The 14,329-nt window shown below is 40.8% G+C and overlaps 1 protein-coding gene across 2 annotated transcripts in view; it reads left to right on the forward strand.

Annotated features, from left to right (window-relative positions):
* Positions 1-423: 423 nt before the first annotated feature.
* Positions 424-14,329, forward strand: part of ZFP91 (ZFP91 zinc finger protein, atypical E3 ubiquitin ligase) — a 35,172-nt gene continuing 21,266 nt past the window's right edge. For both annotated transcript variants that reach the window (XM_055547210.1, XM_055547211.1), the window contains exons 1-2: positions 424-773; positions 6,150-6,178. In XM_055547210.1, coding sequence (XP_055403185.1) covers positions 439-773; positions 6,150-6,178 — 364 coding nt within the window. In that variant the 5' untranslated portion in view covers positions 424-438. The remainder of the gene's footprint in view (positions 774-6,149; positions 6,179-14,329) is intronic.

Consider the following 14,329-nt stretch of genomic DNA (forward strand, 5'->3'; position numbering starts at 1 on the left):
AGGTGGGGGGGGAGTAAAAAAGGTCACTTTGGGATTGTCGCGAGACGCAGCCGTTTAACGGTGAGAACGGGTGCGCGGGGAAGGAAACCTCGCGCGCTCCCTTGGAGCCGTTTCCTGATTGGTGGAAGGCTGGGGTGGGGGTGGGCGGAAGCCCGGGACGCCGCGACGTGAAAACCCGCGAGGGGCGGGGCCAAGGAGCCGCTCCTTCCCCCTGATTGGCCCGCTGCGAGTCTGTGGCGGGCGCGCGCGCGCGCCGCCAGCGCTACCGGCCCTTGAGTGGCAGGGGGCGGGGGGGGCGCCCTCGGAGCCGGGCGGAGGGGAGGGGGGAGAGAGGCGCGCAGAGTGAGTGAGCCGGCCGCTCCGGGGGGCGGGGGGAGCAGCGCCGCGGCCGCCGCCTCCGCCGCCGGGACCAGGGGGTGGGGGGGCGGACGTGTCCCGATGCCGGGGGAGACGGAAGAGCCGCGACCCCCGGAGCGGCAGGACCACGGAGGGGGGCCGGCGGCGGCCGAGCCCCAGCCACAGCCCCCTGAGGCGGCGACGGCGCCTCCCGCGGGGCCCCCCAGCAGCCGCGTGCTAAGGGGAGGCCGGGACCGGGGCCGCGCGGCCGCCGCCGCCGCCGCCGCCGCCGCCGCCGTGTCCCGTCGGAGGAAGGCCGAATACCCGCGCCGGCGGAGGAGCAGCCCCAGCGCCAGGCCCGCCGACGCCCCGGGGCAGCCGGCCCAGGCCGCGAAGCCGCCGTCCCCGGCCCAGGGCAAGAGGAGCCCGCGCCTGCTGTGAGTAACGCCGTCTCTGCGGCGGTGGGAGCGACCCCCCTCCGCCCGCGCAGCCCTCGCGGCTCCCGTAGCGGCCGCCCCACGTGACGCGCCGCCGCTCTGCCCCCTGCCGGCCGGCTCGGCGCCCAGCCGCCCGGCCCCCGCCGCCGGCCCGCCCGCGCCCCGCCGCCCGCTCCCGCCTCAGCGGCCCCCGCGGGGCGCGCCTCTGCCGCCGGGCCCCGCCGGCCCGGGCTGTCCGCGCGCCCTCTGACCGCCTGCCCCTTCCCCCGCGCGGCGGCCTGCGCTGTTACGGGGCGTCCGGGCTGGGAAACCGGCGGCGGGGGCTTCGCTCTCAGCGCGCAGGATGAGGTCGTTCCCCCACCCTTCCCTCCTGATCAATCTCAGTTGTACTAGGATCGTTATGCAGTTTGTTTGTTTTTTAACGTACTAAATTTTCACATTCCTTTTCACTGGTTTTCTTAAAAAAAAAAAAAAAAAAAACTTATTAGTAGGATAAAAACGTGGCTTGCCAATTTAAAGTGTAGACTCTGAAATGCGTGTTTTATTTTTTTGACGACTGTCAAAAACTTTCAAGATTTCCTACGTCTCATGCTTTGTATTAAGTGCTGCACTTTAAGTCTCACAAACTCATGTCATTGAGCTTAACATTATCTCCTATAGATAAAACTGAGGCGCACACACAAGTGTGTGTTTTTGGATATGTTTTAATATAGGGATTTCGTCCTTAAAATTTTGAATAATATGAAAGGAATTCTTCCCGAGAGGTCGTACAGGAACCAAGATGACCAGGAATCTACATATTTTTTAAGTGGTTCATTAAAATGTTTCTATGCCTAAAGTAGTGAAGCACACGTGTTTGTAAATTGTACAAATGAAGAACATTAGGCATGGAATTAGTTGCTGAAGACTTTTGTGTCTTTTTGAGTTTCAAGTGAAAAATTTTAAGTAAAAGCAGGAAAAACTGAAGGTGAGGGGAGAAATCAATTTTAAATGCCCCGGCCGCCGCCGCCACACTACCTCCCCAGTAGAGATCCTGACAATATTTGGCTTACCCAGGCCCGGTCAATTTAAAATTTGAAACACACCTACTCCACAATTAAGAGTGAAGTCTGTGACCGTGGCGTACTTGTCTTGGAAGACTCTCAGAAAGAAGTAACATTCAAAGGTATAATGTGTTTTAGATGTGCTTTCAAATTATTGGATGTTATTTGATTAACATGTGGCTCAGCTGGTAAAGTGGAGAAGGAGATAGCAGCCCACTCCCGTATTCTTGCCTGAAAATCCCATGGACAGAGGAGCCTGGTGGACTACAGTCCATGGGGTTGCAAAAAGTCGGACGCGACTGGGCGACTTCACTTTCTTTCAGCTGGTAAAGAATCCGCCCGCATTGCGGGAGACCTGGTTTGATCCCTGGGTTGGGAAGATCCCCTGGAGAAGGGAAAGGCTACCCACTCCTGTATTCTGGCCTGGAGGATTCCATGGACTGCATAGTCCATGGTGTCATAAGGAGTCGGACAGTTGAGCGACTTTCACCAATTAACATAATTTAGAGAATTGTGTAAATTAAATTTCTGTGGACACAAAAATTTGTACTTATAAATGATTGAGCTGCAGTTGGGATTCGATTAATAATTGTTGTAAATAAATTTCATAGACAAAAAATTTAAAGTTTTTACTATCAGATTTTGAAAAGATGTCATTGGCCTTATTTGGATATAAATTCCTTGGACAGGTTAAACTGCTTGTGCCTCAGTTTTATTATCTATAGGAGATAATGTTAAGCTCAATGAGATGAGTTTGTGAGACTTAAGTGCAGCACTTAATACGAAGCATGGTAAGTAGGAAATATTGAAAGTGTTTGTTTTGAGCAGTGATACGTTGCCTGTTATATACCTCTACTGTATGTAGTTACGGAGTAGTCAAACCTCTACTGGAGTTACATAGTTGGAGAAGGAAATGGCAACCCACTCCAGTGTTCTTGCCTGGAGAATCCCAGGGACAGAGGAGCCTGTTATATAGTAGAGGTATAACTACTGTGTAGTGGAGTTTTTCATGTAAATTCTGCCAAATTGGATTTTTAATTTTTTCTATAACCATACACAGGAAGGTTAATAACTTAATCTTTTAAAATTTCCTTCCATTTTCACCTACCCATTTGAAAGTTATATATGGCTATATCTCCTTAGCACCTTTCCCTCCCACTGATTCATCAGTTTTACTTAGAGAAAATCTTAAGTGTTAGTTTTACCAGCTCTCATGGTTTATTAATGTTCCCTAACTTCTGTCAAAAAAGTACGGAGTACTTTTATTTCCACAATGTAAACGTTACAACAGTTGAAGTTGGATAAGGATGACTTAATTAAATCCCTTCAGTTTTTTTCTCGGCAGTATTCCTTGTGGGGAGGAAAGAAAAGTCTTAATTCTTAAAAGTCCATCTCTCTCTCATCCAGTGTCATAAAAAATCATAGTGTTCTTTAAGCCTCAGAACTATTTCTTAACTGTATATTTTAAATTATAGAGTTTTGATTGGATTGTTTGATAAATTTTCACTTTAATTTTTTTGTTACACGTTTTCAATTTACTACATACCCTGGAAATCGAAGAACTCCTACAGCATTTCAGCTCTGTAAACCTTGATTTAGCAAATAATTGGGTCTGGTAGTGCGCTGAGCCAGGATTTATAAAGAAAAATGAGACATGGGTTTCAATAAAGGGGGATGATGCATGAATTAGTGGAGGTTTGTCAGATGTATGCACGGTTTACAGATTTTCAGAGTGATACATTTTAAAAAGAATTGAGAAACTTCATCCTTTAAGACATTTCAAGTTTTGAAGCGTGTGCTCACTGAGCCCTGGTCAAGCGCCTTCTGACCTTGATTTCAGCTGTTTTCCAGATAACGTTTCTCCCAATAAATTCCCAGTAATCAACTGTTTAACCTACCTTTGCTTTTCTTGATCAAGGAAACAGCAAAGTGACTTGTACAGTAGCTTCAAGTGTCAGTAAATAGACTTGGATTGATTGTAATCGCTTCCTCTTACAAGGCAAAATAGAAAAAAAGCATTGCTTTTTACTGCTTACTAAGTGACCTTGGGCAAATCACTTAATCTCCTTGAATATGCTTCTTCATCTTTAGCTGATAATTTATGATTTGTGGAATGAGCTTTACAGTTAGATGGCAATTACTGTCTTTATAAACTTTCCTAATCTTATAACAATTTTTCTATTTGCATTGATATACTCAGGAATTAATGAAAAGAATAGAACTCTTTGTGAAGGGGAATAAAAAGAATTTTTCAGTGAATGTGCTTAAGCAAAAGGCATTAAGTTAAATCTACAATCATTTTAAATTAAAAGCTTAAAGGCTAATAGTAAGGAAAGATAAACCAAATTTGAAGAAAGGTTATATATTAGTACTAAGACTTAGGCTCTTTATTTGCTGTATTTTAGCCAATAAATTCCACAGTTAAGATTGTTATGCTTCAAATGCAGATGTTTATAGGTATCTGTGTATGCGTATATACAGGTATATACAGGTATCTGTGTATACATACACACACTCCAGCTTATTTCTGATTTAGAAGTTAAAACATCCATTCTCTACTAATAGGGAAACACTGTAATTGTTAAAGTAAGATTACCTTAAATGCAGAAGACTTATTTTCTTCCTGCTGTGTGATAATAAGTCCTTTGATTGTCTGATGCATTTCAGAATTCAATACTTAAATACTTTTTTTTTTTTTAATTTCTCACTTAGCTGTTGAGAAAAGCTGTTCTTTCCTCACCATAAGGAATATAGGAATATAGGCTAGAACAGTATTCCTAGTGGTAAACCTACAGGTTCAGATGGGTTACAAATGAAACAAATACTGCACTGTTTTCCAGTATATGGAATTCCATTTGCGGTTTGTTTTCTTGCAGAAAGTAAAATGGTAGTAAGCCTTTGCTTCACACTTTCTTTCTGTAAGGAGAAGGTGATGGTCATGATAGTGAAAGATGATGGTCGTGATAGTGAGAATGAAGAGGCAGTAATACTCTGAATTGGAAAAAATTCTGGATTCTGTGGCTCTTTAGAGAAGGCTTCAATTGTATAAGCCCGAAATCCTGAGTTTTCCTTTTGCAGTGATCTTGGTAAAGGACACACAGAACCATTCCCATAGGCTTTCAGAAAGTTTATTGCATAGTGTTTCAACATCTAACAATGATTTATGTAACTTTTCATTTAGAGCTAGGATGATGAGCAATATTCCTGTGTTAGTTGTTAATTGGGACATTAAAAATATAATGAATTATAATACCAAGCTTTAAAAAAAATGAATGAGATGAGAAAAATGATATCTAGTCTCTCTAAAGAGAACAGAATTTGTATTATGCTGTGGCTTCAGTATGTGCTTCGATATTCTTTGTAAGAGTCTTCGTTTGTATTAGGTTTATTTTCAAAAAAGAAAAAAAAGGAGAAAACTTTATACTGCTCAGAGATGCTGTTTGGCGTCTTGGGAAAGATCCAAGACAGGTCAACTTTGAATTTGGGTAAGGGCTGTAGAGGAGAGTCATCATCCTGTACTCAGCAGTTAACATTTGATAGAAATTTCCCCGAATTAAAAACATGTGAATGACTTTTTTTTTAACTGCCAGTTTATTACACACAAGACTCTTTACTCTTCCCATCTAATTTGTAAAGTTCAAGTTACATTTATTTCTAGGTCCAGTCTGCTGCCATTTTAAAAATAGATTTTGACTTTAGTTTAACAAATGAATAATTTTAGGATTTTCTCTTAGGTTCGTTAAATTTTTACTATGAGAATTGTCAAAATGTATCCAAAGTAGAGATAATGAACCCTCAGTATTTATCACCTGGATTTAACAGTTCCCGAGGTTTTGCCATTCTTACTACCTTTATCCTTGTTCCCTGTTTTTCTTTTGGCAGAAGTATTTTAGAGGATATCTCAAATATTTCATTGTACCACTAGTTACTGCATTTGTGTAAAATAAAGACATTTTTCTTCTATCACCATTTAATGCAACAAAATTAGCCGTAGTTTCTTTGTATCGATATTTTTTTTACAGTTAAAAACAACTATTTTGAATGATACTCTAGTTACGTGCTATCAAATATGATAGCTGCTTGTGGCTATTTAAATGATATTAATCAAAACTGAAAATTCAGTTCCTCAACTACATAGCTATTTCAGTCGCTCAGGAGACTACCATATTGGACAGTACAGATGTTGAATATTTTTTATCATTGCAGAAAGTTTAGCTGGACAGTGCTGCTCTAGATGTATCACTCTGGAGATGAACCTGAAAAGGATAAATGTTTGTATTTTAAGAAAATGTGCAAGATTATTCATTTACCATTTGATTCTCTTTTCTTTCAGATGCATAGAAAAAGTATCAACTGAGAAAGGTAAGATGGGTCCTTCTTAGCACTCAAACCTTACGTGACTACTTTATAATCTGATAGAAAATAGAATGAGCTTCAACCTGATCAATCAAATTGTTCCAATTTAAAAGTGACTTATTTAGTAATGAACTGTTGGAATAGATAGGCCATATTTAAGTAGTGGCAGGTTTGGGCAAGTGGAACATTTTAGTATTATTTAAAAACCTAATAATTGGAAATCAGATTAGTTGATGTCACTTTATTGTAATTTTTAAAGTTACTTGGTTTTTCAGTAAAATACCAGAGCAGAATGATACACGGTATACAGAGTACAGTATAGATTCTTGTGGAGAGTCATAAATGCATTTTGAAGAATGCAGAAAGAAAAGTGTTCTAAGATTGCAGCCTGGTGAATAATTAAATGGGCTCATTAGGTTATTTCAAATAGCAAACCAGATATATGTATTAAAAGTATTCTTATCTGGATTATGAAGGGAAGCTAATGTTCAGTTTTTTTTTTTTAACACTTTTTTAAAAAGACTGTTCTGGCTTTGCAGATTGGATTATTAAAATTGCCCATACCATGTTGAGCCAGTTGCTCATTTATTAAATTTTTTTCCTAGTTATTGACTTTGTTCCTTAATACTGCGTTCAAATACATCGCATCCTTCTTAAAACTAAAACAAAGATACATTTAAGCATATTTAATTTACTTTGTCTAATCTTGGTCCAGTCCTAAAGTATTAATCAGTTAATTTATTATGTATATATGTAATATGAATATATATTATCCTCAATGTGGACTTTTCTCTTTTAAAGAATGCTTTGCAGTATGCATGTACAGGTCCAGTGTAAAACCTGAATTTATGCCATTTAGAAGAATGGTAGTATGGTTAGGAACCAGTAACTTGATTACTCTGTGAGTAATTAGGTATCAGTGACCAGGTTTCTTTTTTTCCTCTGAATTTTATAATCTGCTAGTATTTCATTTCATAGTATACCAGGCAGAAGTATTTCATACTAGGCAGGTTTTTGTGTAGAAGGCTTTGCATGACTGTTTTGTTTAGGAAGTTTTGGGTTTTGTTGCTGTTGATACTTGGAAATTAGAATATGTCTGCCAAGAATGGAAGCTCTTGTGTTCCTTATTCAGAGATCATTTTGGAAATTTTAGGATGTGGGGGGAATGTTGTGACAGGTGACAAGTAACAGCAACTTCTATTAAGACAAAAGCCACAACCTGCATCTGTCAGCTAGAATATCTCCTGAGTCTAAAGACATTATTTTGGGTTGCCTTGCAGTGAACTCACAGAATGTGGTGGAAATTAAGAACTCTGTTGTAGATGACTTTTTAATTGATCTTTTGCGTCGATTTCTTAAACCAGAAGTTGGCATGTTATGTAAAGTTTTGCATTGAGGAGAGATTAAAACTGCATTATGGGTAATTTAGTCTCAGTCAGTACCACTTTAATCCACTTGTTAAATGCCCTGGATTTAGAGTTAGAGCTCAGAGTTTGAATTCAATTTCTGTCTTTTATTGCAAATAAACTCTGCACAGCAACTATTAGAGTTGATAAATTGAGCAAGGTAGTGGGATACAAGAGTAACATACAGAAACCTGTTGTACTAACAGATTTCTTTATGTTAACATTGAAATATCAGAAAGAGAAAGTAAAAAGAAAAAAAATTCCCTCTTAAAATTGCCTCCGAAAGATAAAATATCCAGGAAAAACCCTGACCAAGGAGGTAAAAGACTTAAATGTGGAGAACTGTAAAACGTTGATAAAGGAAATTGAAGGTGAATCAAAGAAATAAATATGGAACCACAAAAGATTCAGAATTACCAGATCAATTCTGAGAGAAAAGAACAAAGCTGGAAGCATAACCCTCCCATACTTTAGACTGTACTACAAAGCTACAGTCAAAACAGTGGTATTGACCCAAAAACACACATGAATCAATAGAGCAGAATAGAGAGCCCAGAAATAAACACATACACCTGTGGTCAGTTAATCTTCAGCAAAGAGGCAGGAATATCCAGTGAGGAAAAGACAGTCTCTGCAGCAAGTGGGGTTGGGAAAGCTGGGCAGCTGCATGTATATCAGTGAAGTTAGAGCACTTCTTCACACTATCAGATCAGATCAGTCGCTCAGTCGTGTCTGACTCTTTGCGACCCCATGAATCGCAGCACGCCAGGCCTCCCTGTCCATCACTAACACCCGGAGTTTCCTCAGACTCACATCCATCGAGTCAGTGATGCCATTCAGCCATCTCATCCTCTGGCATCCCCTTCTCTTCCTGCCTCCAATCCTTCCCAGCATCAGAGTCTTTTCCACTGAGTCAACACTTCTCATGAGGTGGCCAAAGTACTGGAGTTTCAGCTTCAGCATCATTCCTTCCAAAGAATATCCAGGGCTGATCTCCTTCAGAATGGACTGGTTGGATCTCCTTGCAGTCCAAGGGACTCTCAAGAGTCTTCTCCAACACCACAGTTCAAAGGCATCAATTCTTCGGCTCTCAGACTTCTTCACAGTCCAACTCTCACATCCATACATGACCACAGGAAAAACCATAGCCTTGACTAGACGGACCTTTGTTGGCAAAGTAATGTCTCTGCTTTTGAATATGCTACCTAGGTTGGTCATAACTTTCCTTCCAAGGATTAAGTGTCTTTTAATTTCATGGCTGCAATCACCATCTGCAGTGATTTTGGAGCCCAGAAAAATAAAGTCTGACACTGTTTCTACTGTTTCCCCATATATTTGCCATGAAATGATGGGACCAGATGCCATGATCTTCGTTTTCTGAATGTTGAGCTTTAAGCCAACTTTTTCACTCTCCACTTTCACTTTCATCAAGAGGCTTTTGAGTTCCTCTTCACTTTCTGCCATAAGGGTGGTGTCATCTGCATATCTGAGGTTATTGATATTTCTCCCAGCAATCTTGATTCCAGCTTGTGCTTCTTCCAGTCCAGCGTTTCTCGTGATGTACTCTGCATATAAGTTAAATAAACAGGGTGACAATATACAGCCTCAATGTACTCCTTTTCCTATTTGGAACCAGTCTGTTGTTCCATGTCCAGTTCTAACTGTTGCTTCCTGACCTGCATACAGATTTCTCAAGAGGCAGGTCAGGTGGTCTGGTATTCCCATCTCTTTCAGGATTTTCCACAGTTTATTGTGATCCACACAGTCAAAGGCTTTGGCATAGTCAGTCAAGCAGAAATAGATGTTTTTCTGGAATTCTCTTGCTTTTTCCATGATCCAGAAGATGTTGGCAATTTGATCTCTGGTTCCTCTTCCCTTTCTAAAACCAGCTTGAACATCTGGAAGTTCTTGGTTCACGTATTGCTGAAGCCTGGCTTGGAGAATTTTGAGCGTTACTTTACTAGCGTGTGAGATGAGTGCAATTGTGTGGTAGTTTGAGCATTCTTTGGCATCGCCTTTCTTTGGGATTGGAATGAAAACTGACCTTTTCCAGTCCTGTGGCCACTGCTGAGTTTTCCAAATTTGCTGGCATATTGAGTGCAGCACTTTCACAGCATCATCTTTCAGGATTTGGACTAGCTCAACTGGAATTCTATCACCTCCACTAGCTTTGTTCGTAGTGATGCTTTCTAAGGCCCACTTGACTTCACATTCCAGGATGTCTGGCTCTAGGTTAGTGATCACACCATCGTGATTATCTGGGTCATGAAGATCTTTTTTGTACAGTTCTTTTGTGTATTCTTGCCATCTCTTCTTAATATCTTCTGCTTCTGTTAGGTCCATACCATTTCTGTCCTTTATTGAGCCCATCTTTGCATGAAATGTTCCTTTGATATCTCTGATTTTCTTGAAGAGATCTCTAGTCTTTCCCGTTCTGTTGTTTTCCTCTATTTCTTTGCATTGATCGCTGAAGAAGGCTTTCTTATCTCTTCTTGCTATTCTTTGGACTCTGCATTCAGATGTTTATATCTTTCCTTTTCTCCTTTGCTTTTCTCTTCTCTTCTTTTCACAGCTATTTGTAAGGCCTCCCCAGACAGCCATTTTGCTTTTTTGCATTTCTTTTCCATGGGGATGGTCTTGATCCCTGTCTGCTGTACAGTGTCACGAACCTCATTCCATAGTTCATCAGGCACTCTATCTGTCAGATCTAGGCCCTTAAATCTATTTCTCACTTCCACTGTATAATTATAAGGGATTTGATTTAGGTCATACCTGAATGGTCTAGTGGTTTTCCCTACTTTCTTCAATTTAAGTCTGAATTTGGCAATAAGGAGTTCATGGTCTGAGCCACAGTCAGCTCCTGGTCTTGTTTTTGCTGACTGTATAGAGCTTCTCCATCTTTGGCTGCAAAGAACATAGTCAATCTGATTTCTGTGTTGACCATCTGGTGATGTCCATGTATAGAGTCTTCTCTTGTGTTGTTGGAAGAGGGTGTTTGTTATGACCAGTGCATTTTCTTGGCAAAACTCTATTAAGTCTTTGCCCTGTTTCATTCCGTATTCCAAGGCCAAATTTGCCTGTTACTCCAGGTGTTTCTTGACTTCCTACTTTTGCATTCCAGTCCCCTATAATGAAAAGGACATCTTTTGTGGGTGTTAGTTCTAAAAGGTCTTGTAGGTCTTCATAGAACCGTTCAACATCAGCTTCTTCAGCGTTACTGGTTGGGGCATATACTTGGATTACTGTGATACTTAATGGTTTGCCTTGGAAACGAACAGAGATCATTCTGTCGTTTTTGAGATTGCATCCAAGTACTGCATTTTGGACTCTTTTGTTGACCATGATGGCTAATAATCCATTTCTTCTGAGGGATTCCTGCCCATAGTAGTAGATATAATTGTTATATATAATAGTTATATTGAGATCCTTTTTCCTCCACAACCAGTTGAGAGTTGCAACAGAACACCCTGGCAGAAGAGGCCCAGGGTCCTGAGTGGGCAGACCTCCACTCAGCAGATAAGATTCGGAAACCCCTAAGAGATACTCGTCTCGACCTGTGGACATAATCTTATCCTTACACCGAGATTGTGGGTGGGCAAGATCCTCTGACACAAAGAAATTAGCTCTGAGTTAATGACCCCTTATCTTTTCAGTCCCAAGAAGGATCAAGCTCCTCTGAATTAAAACTAGCCAGGTTGATCTAACTGTTAATATACCCAGGCAAGTAGTCCCTTTAGCTTTAGTACAGTTAATTCCCTACTGAGAATTCCTGAGAGTCTGTCCTTTGCTTATATATCTCCTTAAATGTGACTGGCTTGTTTGATCCTAGACTCCCAATATCCTATCTTCTTATTGACTGATTCTGTTTGTAACTTTAACTCTGAGAATTTCTAAACCCCATTTTCTTTACTGAGACTCTCACTATAAACTTTTGTGTCAGTTATATATTGTATAACAAACCATCCAAAAGCTTAGTGGTTTAAAAGACAATAGTTTGTTATTTCTCATTTGGGCCATTCTCATCAGTGGTCTTCCAGTTCAGACATTTTCATGTCGTGTGGTCTCAGGACAGTGGTCCAAAAGCTGCAAGGCCTCTTGAAGTCATCCCACGGAAAACAAGATCAGCATACAAAAATCAGTTGTATTTGTGTGTAAATATTGCTTACGATAGTACCAGAAGTATGAATTACTTAGGGAGAAATGTGACAGAAGATGTCAAGTATACACTGAAAAGTACGAAACACTGCTGAGGGAGTTATTAATAAAACCTAAGTTGCTGGGAGGGACTGGAGGCAGGAGGAGAAGGGGACGACAGAGGATGAGATGGCCGGGTGGCATCACCGACTCGATGCACATGATGAATTTGGGTGAACTCCGGGAGTTGGTGAGGGACAGGGAGGCCTGGCGTGCTGCAATTCACGGGGTCGCAAAGAGTCAGACATGGCTGAGCGACTGAACTGAACTGAAAAAGCGGTGTGCCTTGTTCATGAGTTGGAAGATTCATTTTTAAGATTTTATTTCTCCCCATATTGATCTGTAAGTGCAGTATAATCAAAATCCCAACAGGTTTTTTGGTGACCAGTTTTGACTTTGAAAACTTCTTGAAAGAGTATTGGGGACCCATAGGAGTTTGCAAACTACACTGTGAAAACCTTAGTTTCCACTCAAATCCCAACATGTTTTTAGCAGTGGGATTGATTCTCTAAGAGAAAGAGAAAGAGATGGGTGACTTCATGGGCTTCCAGCTGTGACTGCCACACGTAGGTGTTCCGTGTTTATTTAACTGTTACTTGATTGAAGGACGTTTGGAGGACGTTTGGTATTTCTCAGGTTCTCCCCCAACCCCCGGGGGCGAGGGAAGGTAGATTACAGGTAATTTTTTTTTTTTTTAAGAGATTATTAAGATACACCATACATATATAAAAGCACACTTACGGAAGTGTACAGCATTGTATATCCACAAAGCAAGTCCAGTCTCGTAAACATTCCCCATCAAGAAACAGCACAGTCAGCCATCCCTGAGTGTGACCACTGTTGTTACTTTGAACAGCACAAAGTAGTTTTGCCAATTTTTGAGTTCTGTGTAAGTGGAGTAATTCGTTTTGTACTCTGTGTAGGGCCTCTTTTGCTCCCCATTATGTGACATTCTTCTGTGTTGGATTTGTTATGGACTGTTTATTTTCATTGCTATGTACTGTTCCATTGTGGGAATATATCACAGTTTATCTATTTTTACTACTGGTGGGCGTTTGGGTAGTTTGAGTTACTGGCCTTTATGACTCCGTGCTGCAATACCTATTTTATTAACACAGTTTTATTGAGGCACAGTTTACATATCGATAGTTTAAAATACACATGTTTTTAAGTGTGTAATTCTGTCTGTGTAGATATGTCTTTTCTGACATGTTGTATACAGACTTGTACTTACAATATGTGAGGTTTTCTGTTTTGAGTCTGACTTCTTTCACTTAGCACAAAATTTTTTGGGTTACTCCATGTTGTAGCATGTATAAATATTTTCATTCCTTTGTGTGAAAATACTCCATTTGATCTAAACAGATTGTTCATCACTTGATCTGCTTTTTAAATAGCTACTGTGAATAATGATGGTGTGAATGTTCGCTGCAGTTTTAGATTAAGAATTCACTTTCTTGAAATAATAATTCTTGTGGTCTTTTAGTATCTTACATAAATGAGCTGCTTTTTTGGCACTTGAACCTTCGAGACTTGGTGGAAATGAACCAGCTCTCAAATCTGAATTAAGCTTTTGGACTGGCACTTTCCCATTTCTTTTTTATATGATAGGTGTGGTGTAGTGGAATGTAGACTTTGGACTTAGATATATCTGGGTTCCAGTCTTAGCTCCACCATTTAATATGTGAGCTTGCGAAAGTCAGTTACTTGTTTTCCTCAACTATTAAAAAAAAATATTATCTGGCAAGATTATGAGGACTAAGTTTAGAAAAAGGGAGAAAATATTAGGCACTTAACAAGTATTTAAGGTTTGTTAGTTTTCCTCCAAAAATGTAAATATTTAATTAGAGATAAGACTTACACTCTAATTTGTTCCAGCCTGTTAACGAGCCATTCCCTGTTAACTCTGTAATCTTGGATAAGTTGTTTAATTTCTCTCAGCCTCAATTAGAAAAGTGAGGAGCCAGTCTGAAGGAGGACCAGATCATATTAGGGTAAAACTTAGAACTTGAAGTGTTTTATCGTGATGAAATGGCTGTCGCCTTTTGGATTTGATGTTAGATTGTTTTAAAAGGATTGTCAGCTGCTCTCAGATTGAGAAAATTCACTTTATGTTTCATCTTGGTACCTAGAAGAATTGGGAGATGCATGCCTGCCAGCAGCACCAGTGTCTTTTTGTCTCAGTTCCTAGCATCCCCCGCTCTCGGTTTGCCCACTCTTCCTCGTCCCACCGTGTGGTATTCACGGCACTCACAGTGGCTGCCTGGTACCTTACTCGTGGAACAGAGTGAACCATCCTGAAACATAGAATTCAGTGCCATTTAGTCCATTGACAGTGCTGTGCTCCCAACACCTCGATCTGCAGAGGCCCTGTACCCATTAAAGGGAGTCATTTCCCACCCAGCCCCTTTCCAGCCTCTAACAAACACTAACTTAGTTTTATTTGTTATATAGGAGTACTGTTTAACAATATTATGTTCGTTTCAGGTGTACAGCAAAGTGATTCAGTTATACATGTATCAGTGATTCAGTTATACATGTATCCTTCTCATTCGCA

Source organism: Bubalus kerabau, chromosome 15 (assembly GCF_029407905.1).
Source record: "Bubalus kerabau isolate K-KA32 ecotype Philippines breed swamp buffalo chromosome 15, PCC_UOA_SB_1v2, whole genome shotgun sequence".
In the NCBI taxonomy this organism is placed as follows: Eukaryota; Metazoa; Chordata; class Mammalia; order Artiodactyla; family Bovidae; genus Bubalus; species Bubalus kerabau.